The sequence below is a fragment of the Nicotiana tomentosiformis genome, chromosome 10 (genome assembly GCF_000390325.3).
Source record: "Nicotiana tomentosiformis chromosome 10, ASM39032v3, whole genome shotgun sequence".
Classification (NCBI taxonomy): domain Eukaryota; kingdom Viridiplantae; phylum Streptophyta; class Magnoliopsida; order Solanales; family Solanaceae; genus Nicotiana; species Nicotiana tomentosiformis.
This window is the reverse complement of record NC_090821.1, coordinates 17,107,564-17,117,822: the sequence shown is the minus strand read 5'-3', so window position 1 is coordinate 17,117,822 and position 10,259 is coordinate 17,107,564. Positions and strand designations below refer to the sequence as shown.

Below are 10,259 nucleotides of genomic sequence, written 5' to 3'. Positions count from 1 at the left end.
TATACCACCTTAGGGAATTTTGATGCAAGTGCTTAGTGCACAATAATGGAAAAGACTCACTAGGTAAATTTGATCCCAGAAGTGACGAGGGAGTATTATTGGGATATTCTTCACATAGTAAAGCTTATAAGATTTATAACAAAAAACTATGTGTGTAAAAGAAAGTGTACATATTATTTTTGATGAAACTAACATTCTTTCTGAGAGGCAGGAACAAGATGATGAAGCAATTGGGCTGGTAAGAAACTCAAATAAAATTACAACCTAGCCTGAAATTGCACCAGAGGAAGGAAGAGGTGATGGAACGGGTCCTTCCACCCAGGGCAACTTGACAGGGGGAACTAAACAGAGAGGAACTGATCCTCAAACCTCGAGGGAACATGTCCATGAACATGTTCCTCAACAACAAAACATTGAAGGAACATCTAAGAGAAACCAGCTGGTTGTGAAACCTTACAAATATCAAAGTTCTCATCTCATTGGGAACATAATCACTGATCCAACCTCTGGAATCAAAACCAAATCTTCTTTGAAGAACCTTTGTGGTTTTGATGCTTTTTTATCTCTTATTGAACCTAAATATATTTCTGAGGATTTACAGGATACATATTAGGTAAATGCAATACAAGATGAACTCAACCAATTTGAGAGAAGTCAAGTTTGGCATCTGGTACCAAGACCCAAGGACATATCAGTGATTGGCGCTAAATGGGTCTTCAGAAATAAACTTGATGAAGATAGAATAGTTACAAGGAACAAGGCAAGATTGGTAGTTCAAGGATATAGTCAAGAGGAGGGCATAGACTATGATGCAATTTTTACTCCAGCTGCAAGATTGGAAGAAATTAGACCCCTTATAGCCTTTGCTGCTCACATGAAATTTACTCTCCATCAGATAGATGTCAAGAGTGCCTTCCTCAATGGCTATCTAAAGGAAGAAGTGTTTGTCAAGCAACCTCCTGGCTTTAAAAGCAAGGAATGTGCAGCTCATGTGTACAAGCTTGACAAGCCACTTTATGGGCTCAAGCAGGCTCCAAGAGCATGGTATAAAAGAATATCTAAATTCTTGCTAGAACATAGATACAAGAGAGGTAAAAGAAATAGGTAAATATATCTTGGTAGTTTAGATATATGTTGACGATATAATCTTTGGAGCAACTACAGATAGGTTCAGTAAAGAATTTGCTAAGCTAATAGGGAGTGAATTTGAAATGAGTATGATGGGGGAGCTTAATTTTTTCTTAGGCTTAAATTTAAACAAAATTCAAATAGAACTATAATCCATCAACAAAAGTATGTGAAGGAGTTGTTTAAAAGGTTTTAAATGGAAGATTCCAAAGAAATTGACACTCCTATAGCAACAGCCACAAAATTAGATATAGATGAACCTAGTTCATCTGTTGATTAGAAGATGTATAGGGGAATTATTGGCTCTTTGTTATATCTAACTGCTAGTAGACCTAACATTGTTTTCAGTATAGGACTTTCAGCTAGGTTTCAGGCAAATCTAAAGGAGTCTCACTTGACAGCTGCCAAATGGATCTTGAGATACGTAAAAGGCACCACTGACCTCTGCCTATGGTATCCAAAAAGTAGTAATTTCAACTTAGTGGGATATGTTGATGCTGATTATGCAAGTTTTCTTGTGGATAGGAAGAGCAATTCAGGTATGACACACTTTCTTGGCTCATGTCTTGTATCTTGGGCCACCAAAAAGCAAACTTTTGTGGCCTTGTCTATTGCTGAAGCTGAGTATGTGGTCATCATGTTGTGCTCAATTGTTGTGTGGATCAAACAACAATTAATGGACTTTGGAATTAATGTAGGTTGTACCCCCATCTTTTTTGATAACACCAGTGTAATTAGTATGACCAATAATCTCGTTCATCACAAAAGAACTAAGCACATAATGTTATGCATCACTTTTTGAGGGACAACTATGAGAAAGGTTTGATTACTATGGAATTTTGTGCTACTGACAAGCAAATAGCTGACATCTTCACAAAAGCTCTAAGTAAAGATCACTTTGAAAGGAACATGTTAAAATTAGGGATGATTAAGATCATCTAAAAGGAACCGGTTCTAACTCAATAATTGGTTAGATAATTTGTTAATTTTGTATATAATTAGATTATATTTTGCTCAGTCTCATACTTTTATTAGTATACTCTTGTGCCACGTGCTAGAATATCTCATTAATCTCTACTGATATTATTTTTATTTTCTTAAAAAATTCAAACTTACACAAGAGAATTTTCAGTGAAGAACCCGGTTCATCAAGATTACATGGTATGTACTCTCCACTCCGCATATTTTGAAATAAATGTATTTGGATCATGATAAAAAAGAGAGTCCCATTTAATCCCAATCTCTCTCAAGTCTATCTGTTACAAACGAACCCGTTTCACCAAAAAGAGTCCAATGTGCCATAATTGCCTAGAATCTAGGGAAGAGTCCAACGTCCATTCAAACCAACTTTCCCAAATTGATTTAGACCTCTGAACTTCAAAAAGTAGTTGTTACCATTTCTTCACTTCTAATCTTTCAAGATGCCAAATATTCTATCTATCTTCTCTCATCTCTTCTACACACATCAAATGGCAAACCCATCTGAAAACCCTTCTTCACCACCCAAAGAATCATCACCCACACCTACAACCACCCCTACCTCCAAGAAAGGACGATTCAAAATGCTTGCTCGTAAGACAAAGGCTGGCAGCGAACTATCCAAGAAATTGGATGAGAAATTAAAGGCTCGTCAAGCTGAGGAACCCCAAAAATCAAAAGAATTTTTCTAGTCTGCAACTGAGGGGGAAGAACACATTTCGTTTGAAACAGAACATGCAACTTCTTGGCTGAATATTGCATCTGATGTCATATCTGATGTGGCTGAAAATTTGGAGGACTATTGCGGGGGTCGATACTACTAAGTCGGGTAAAATTGGTGGTAAAAATAAAAGAAAAAAGAAAAATATAGTGAGGGTGTTCAAGGAGATATAACGGGAAAGGGAAAAGAAGGAGTAGTTGAATCTTTACCTACTCCTGTTGGATAGACGGAGCAAACAAGGGCAATGATGATATGGAGTGAGGAAGATATCGAGGAGGAAGAAAGTAGGAGAGAAGAAGGAGTTAGTTGTTGACGGCCAATTTTGACACTTCCTTTTAAAATTAATTTATTTATACGTAATAATTTACAATGAATATTTTGAAAGTATTTTCTATAAATAAATAACTATTTTTACAAAATTAATTAAACATTAATTTTGAAATTAATAACCTAATATTGGTATTATGTAATTACAAATATACTTACTATTTTTATACTATTAAAATAATTTTTAAAATACACCACAGAGGCTTTATGATTAATTTAACGAATTACTCCTTAATTTTTGATTAATTAGATTACTATATTGATAATTCAAAACTAGAGTTATAATTAATAAAAATAAAGTATTTTATAAATAATTAATTATAATAAGTAGTAGCATATTTGATGATTATAATTTCCACTTACATTTCATTGAAAATAATTAAGTTTATTTAAATTAATTCCAAAAGGGTTAAAAGACTAAAAGGCTATAATTGCAATTCTTTAATTAAATACAAAATGGCTACAATTCCAGCCCAAATCACCCCAAGCCCAATCCGGAATGACCCAGGTCCAGTCCCTTCACCCTCCACTTTAGCAATCCATGCCATTCCCCGTAAGCCAATCCGTGTGTGCCACGTCACCCGTCCTACCCACTCACACTAAAAACATATTTAATCTGAGTCGTCTGTCTATTTAATCAACGACCCACGCCCATCTCCTATTTTTATTTAATTTTAAAACACATATTCGGACTCAATCTCAACCATCAAAACCCGGAGATCTGACGGCCCATATATTCCGTTATTTTAAATTAAAAAATCTCTAATTATCAGGGTCGTTGATCAAATGATCCAATGGCCCAGATCACTCCTACCCTTCTTAACCCTAGAGACGACCCAACCTTACCCCCAAAAGCCTAATCATTTGTCTCCTAACCCTGCCGCCCCTGTTTCCCTTTTCTCCCACCATCACAGTTCAAGTCAATCAAAGACCTTGCACAAATTCGTGCAAGGTCATGAATCCACATAGAGATTCATCCTTCCTGCCTCCTGTACCTGCGATTCTCGCTGAGTTCTTTAGCCTCATGATGAAGATTCTATACCCAGAGGTCAAACACAGTGACCTCTGGGTTCTTGAGTTTTGTCCACTGATTTGGCCTTCAATGGTCAAACGTTCCTCGCTCAGGTAAAATTCTCACCGATTTTCCCTCTGTTCATCTCTGATTTCACTCGCCTTACCATCATCACTCACTCTTCATCATATTCCACTCACAGTTTAAATTTACTGGAACCCTAAGCTATTGAATGGCACTGTAAATAGAGCATTTATTGTGCTCACCTACCATACCTAACAAGAGCCTAAAATCTAATATGAATATCAAAATCATTAAAATTTAGAAGCTTAGGTCCTCTTTGATTAATGTTTCTCTTGTTTTTCGAGTTCTTTCACTGCTCAAAGATTGAAGCTTTGGATCCTACACGACTAAGTTGAATTCCTGTTTGGTCTGCTGCCTTAGAAGAGGTCAGTAAACTTCAACCATATTCCTCTTTGTTCATTTGGGTGGTTAAGTGTGAACTGCTCTGTTATTGAATGATATTGTTAATGATGCATCAGTATTTTGACTGTTTTATATGATTGTTAGTGACATATAGTTATTAAATATGTTCAGAGATCATGAATTCCCTTAGTTATTGGAATGAGAGTTCTGTGAGAGTCCTAATGAGCATTTGATGGCCTATATCTGTTGTTAAGCTTTAAGAATAGTTTAATAACTCTCAAGATATCTTGATATTTGCTTTCTTTAGGCTTCCTTGATATTCTATTAAGTATTGTCACTTTTGCCCCGAGCATCATCTGTATTTGTAGTAGCTTACTTGATAAACTAGACTTAAACAAATGTGAATCTGTTTCAGTAAGGCTATCATCTTGGCATGGGAATGCTGGTTTAAGATATTTGAACTTATCCTCTCCTTTAGCATGCTTTCTGTAATTTTGTAAACTCTTTAGAGGTCATTGACTCTCTGATGAGATTAGGGTTGTTTGATTACACTATATGAGCATGAATTGAGCAGACTGAACTCATGTACTATCTTTGTGTATATTTTTGAAGTTCATCATATGTTTGACCTAAGTCATGAGGTGTTGTGCACGTGCTAGTATTCTAAGATGCTAAAACTAATCTCCACTATGTCTGAAATCCTACTTAACCTGCTTGATAGATTTCTCCAATGTGATAACATCCCCACCCCTTTTCTGAAATCCATGTATTGACACTGTTAGCTTGATGCTAATAACATTTTCATTTTTGAAATAATGTGACTCCATGCTAAATGTCCCCTGTATATGTCATCCTGCACTCATTTGATTCTTCAATACTTTTTGTTTGCCTTCCATAACGATATATATATCCATGCTGTCTTCAGAACATCATTAAGCCTACATGAACATAATAGACTGATGAACTTCTTGAGTTGCTACTGTTTGAGTTTAACATCATTCTTTGCTCCTCCAAATAGATTAGTATAAAGTTGAAAACTCTTCAGAATGAGTAGTCAAAACTGTTAGCTTAAGATTCTATTAATACTCTTTTGGAGGTCTTGTTGATACCTAATTTTGCCCTCATATTTTATAAAATATTATTTTGTATTATTACCCAATGTACAAGAAGCATATATGTATTTTCTATAATTTTCATAATTTTAAAGTTTTAAAACTGATTTTCTTGCATTTAAATTGTTCAAATATTTATTAATTATCTCTTCAAATTATTTTTGTGATAACTTAATTATCCAAATTTATTATTACACCCACATGCATGTTTTCTAACATTTTACTTCATTTCATATAATTATAATTATATTTCTTGAGCTATTTACACAATTTTTGCAATAATAGCCTATATTCTATACATAATTGTATTTATTACATTATTTATGCTAAAATAGCATTTTTTATGTTTATAATGTCAAGCTATTATTTTAAATTATTTTACTGCATAAGTAATATTTTTATTATTTATTAATTACTTTTTATAAAGTATTTTAAATAAATTCCGCATATTTAATTTATAACCCAATACAGGGCTAATTTCGGACCAAAATCAGGCCCAAAACACCTGGCCCATTCCGTTTAACCCTTCAGCAGCACAAACCAAATCACCTCTTCATCTAACCCGGTCACGACCCGTCTCACAACCCGCCCCGCTTCCCCTTCGATCCTGGCTCTTGATCTTAAATAATCAACGGCCCACAATAACCCTTCCCCTTTCTTTATAACCCTCGCCCAAACCCTAGAGACAAATCCCCCGCCCAGCTGCCTCTGTATTCTCTCATCTCTCTACTCTCGCACTAAACCTTAGCTGCCTCCATTCAAATCCCAGCCCCTAATCCGGTATCACATGGGAAAATCTTCCATATTCCCTTTTCTTTTTTGCACACACGATGGTTCTTACCATTCCCACAATGTTACAGTATTTGGTACTCGATTATTTATGGAAGCTAAGTCAGTGGGTGTTTGTTCAACTCTGAATCCGTACTACCCTCATGTTCTTGACCTGATACACTCGCTACCAGGCTATGTGGGTCCGCTTTTGTGAGATTCTTTGGCTATTTGTATTCTCCCTCTTGAACTAGGGTTTACCCGATTTTTCTCCTAAATTTATGTGAATTGATTTTATGCACGCTTCTCTTTCCTTATTTGTGTTTGATTGATTATATTTCCTTGTTTGTTTGTTCGATTTCTACTACTATATAAACCCCCTGCCCCGTTCCCCTTCTAAGTCTCAACGACTATCACTTGACTACTGTTACAACCACTATTCTCTCACTCTCACTCGAGCCTTGAGAGGTTGAGAGACATCGTGAAAGCTATGAATGGTACTTGGGAGAATTTTAGTGTGATCAAGCAAAGTGAGAGAGTCTCAGACCCATCACTTTCTTATTGGTGTTGTTAGGATTGTTGGTTTTCCCGTAAAGAAGAGGTCGAATCAATATCAACTTGTTACCCGTGATTTTGGCGATATTTTGTGGCAGCCTCCAAGCTACTCTGGTACCGATGGTGTTAGTTAGAATTCTAAGGGCTTTGTCTGCATGTGCACGAGGGTATGTTTTCTTTAAGGGATGTAACTTGCTGCTTCAGATCTGGGCCACAAAACATTTCTTTCAACGAGAGGCCATAATCGACTACTTTGCGGGCGTCAACAACATGATTCGTTGCCACAACGAGAGGATGAGACATTGGGTCTCCCCACTTGGACAATAAGAGTGGAGAGAAATACTGACTAATCTAAGTGGATAATGGGTCAATTGGAAGCTGTCATGGTTAAGTGGGAGGGAAATCCTAAGGACTCCTCAGAAATACATCATTGAGCTGACAGGACTTTAGGGAATCGATCCATACTCACCCTTACGAGTTCTCAGACAGTTCGGGTTGATCCAGGATATGCCTCTATGGATGAGGACAACACTATATGAGGATGAGTACAACTGAAAGATTCTAATACCAAGGATAAGAAGGCTCCAAGAAGAGTGGAATAATATGGTCACAATGACAATGGGTCAAAACTCGTGGTGCACTTCGGAGTATTATGTCTGGATCAACGAGGAAGACGAGCTAGACCGACCAAGCAGAGAGGGTATAGACTTGTAGGAGGACGAAGTTGCTGCTTTGGAAATATACCATGAGATCCTGCCACATTACCTTGTGACTACCTCGATGTACCATCCAGTGGTCCCAAGATCCATTGATCACATGCTGCCACCTGCTGAGGATGATGACCGAGTAGTGAAGTGCATCCAGCTAGAATCTGAGATAGAGCCGAAGGAAAATCCAAAAGAAGAATCTGCCAGGGGCATGGATGTCATCAAACCAATTAAACCCACTGCTTCAAACGGACACAGGTTCATTTTGGTGGCTATAGATTACTTCACAAAATGGGTTGAAGCCGCTTCCTATAAGGCTGTGACTAAGAAGGTCATAGCAGATTTTGTTCGGGATCATATTATTTTATATTTGAAGTACCTGAGTCAATCATTTTCGATAACGCCGCCAATCTCAACAGTGATCTGATGAATTCCATGTGTGAAACATTCAAGATTAAGCACCAAAATTCTACAACATACAGGCCGCAGATGAATGAAGTCGTGGAAGCCGCCAACATGAACATCAAGAAGATATTAAGGAAGATGGTGCATAACTACAAGCAATGGCATGATAAGCTACCATTTGATTTGCTCGGGTACCACACCACAGTTCGTACGTCAATAGGAGCAACCCCCTATCTACTGGTCTACGATACTGAAGTTGTTATACCTACCGAGGTGGAGATTCCTTCCCTAAGAATTATACAGGAGTCCAAGCTCAGCGATGTGGAATGGATACGGAGACAGTATAAGAAACTAGCTCTCATTGACGATAAGAGGATGAACGTAGTGTGCCACGGTCAACTCTACCAGAATAGAATGAAAAGGGCTTTCAACAAAATGGTTAGATCGAGGCAATTCACACCGGGGCAATTGGTGTGGAAATGGATCTTCCTGCATCAGGACAAAGCAAAAGGGAAATTCTCACCTAATTGGCAAGGCCCTTACATGGTTCACCGAGTACTGACACGAGGAGAGATTATACCCGTAGAGATGGATAGAGAAATATGGCCAAAACCTATCAATTCGGACGCAGTCAAGAGATACTATGTTTAAGATTGTATTTGCACTTTCTTTTTATGTAACCTGAACTATGCTTGACCTAATTCTTGTTTAAGAGGGGATATGTAGGTAGCCCTATGGGTTCAGTCACATCATAATAAAATCTTCATTCCCCTATACGGTCAGGAACTGGGGCAAGATTTCGAGTTTTGTCAATTACATTACGTCAAAGATCGGCAAGAAATGTATTTCCGGAAGTATGTATTTAAACTGGGGCAGAATTTTGAGGAGGGTCCTCAAAATTCCAAGTTGTGTCTCGAAACATGTCACAATCTCCGATTCAACAAAATTATTCATTTTATGCATCATTATGTATTTTGAACAACTGCATTTTTCATAAATGATTTATCATAAATGCATATTTTCGAAATTTTATTTTTCTGTAATAGCCAAATGTTACCCAGGGTGACTCAAATAAGGAATCAAGACAAGGATAAAAGGCGAGATGAGAAGTTAAAGGCACAGACCAACCTTCCCCCCCCCCCCCCCCCAAAAAAAACTCACAATTTTTCTTTGGATGCAGGCATAATGGACATAACAAGCACGTGCACAAGAATGCTATCTTCACTAACATAAGTCACCAAGCACAAACGCGCCAAGCTAAGGACCTCTTCCCCTCTCACATTTTATTGTTTCTTTCTTTGCATAGGGCTAAGCACTGCTCTTATCATCGCATAGGGCTGAGCACTGCCTTTCTCTGTAAAGGGCTAAGCACTGCCCTCATTCTTTGCATATGGCTAAGCATTTCCCTCAATCATTGCATAAGGCTAAGCACTTCCTTTCTCTGCATAGGGCTAAGCACTGCCCTCATTCATTACATGAGGCTAAGCAGCCTCCACTATTGCATAAGGCTAAACGCTACCTTTCCTTACATGAGACTAAGCACTATCTCCATTACATTGCATAGGGATAAACATTGCCTCCATTATTGCATAAGGCTAAACGCTGCCTTTCCTTGCATGAGATAAGCACTGTCTCCATTACATTGCATGAGTCTAAGAATTACCTCCATTATTGTATAAGGCTAAACGCTGCCTTTCCTTGCATGAGACTAAGTACTATCTCCATTACATTGCATGAGGCTAAGCATTTCCTGCACTATTGCATAAGGCTAAACGCTTCCTTCTCTTGTACGAGACTAAGAACTGTCTCCATTACATTGCATGAGGCTAAGCATTGCCTCCACTATTGCATAAGGCTAAACGCTGCCTTCCCTTGCATGAGACTAAGCACTGTCTTCATGGCATTGCATGAGGCTAAGCATTACCTCCATTATCGCGTGAGGCTAAGAACTGCCTTCCTTTGCATGAGACTGAGCACTGTCCCTGTTACATTTGCATGAGGCCAAGCACTGCTTCCATTATTGCATAAGACTAAACGATGCCTTTCTCTGCATAGGGATAGGCACTACTCTCATCACATACAAGGCTAAGTGTTACCTTGTTTTGTTCTTACATATGATT

At 37.8% G+C, this 10,259-nt stretch overlaps 1 protein-coding gene across 1 annotated transcript; it reads left to right on the top strand.

The window, feature by feature from the left end:
* Positions 1 to 7,807: 7,807 nt before the first annotated feature.
* LOC138899818 (uncharacterized) lies at positions 7,808 to 8,790 on the top strand. The gene is made up of 2 exons (XM_070186512.1): positions 7,808 to 8,065; positions 8,188 to 8,790. The coding sequence occupies exons 1-2, from the start codon at positions 7,808 to 7,810 to the stop codon at positions 8,788 to 8,790; spliced, it is 861 nt and encodes a 286-aa protein (XP_070042613.1).
* The last annotated feature ends 1,469 nt before the right edge of the window (positions 8,791 to 10,259 follow it).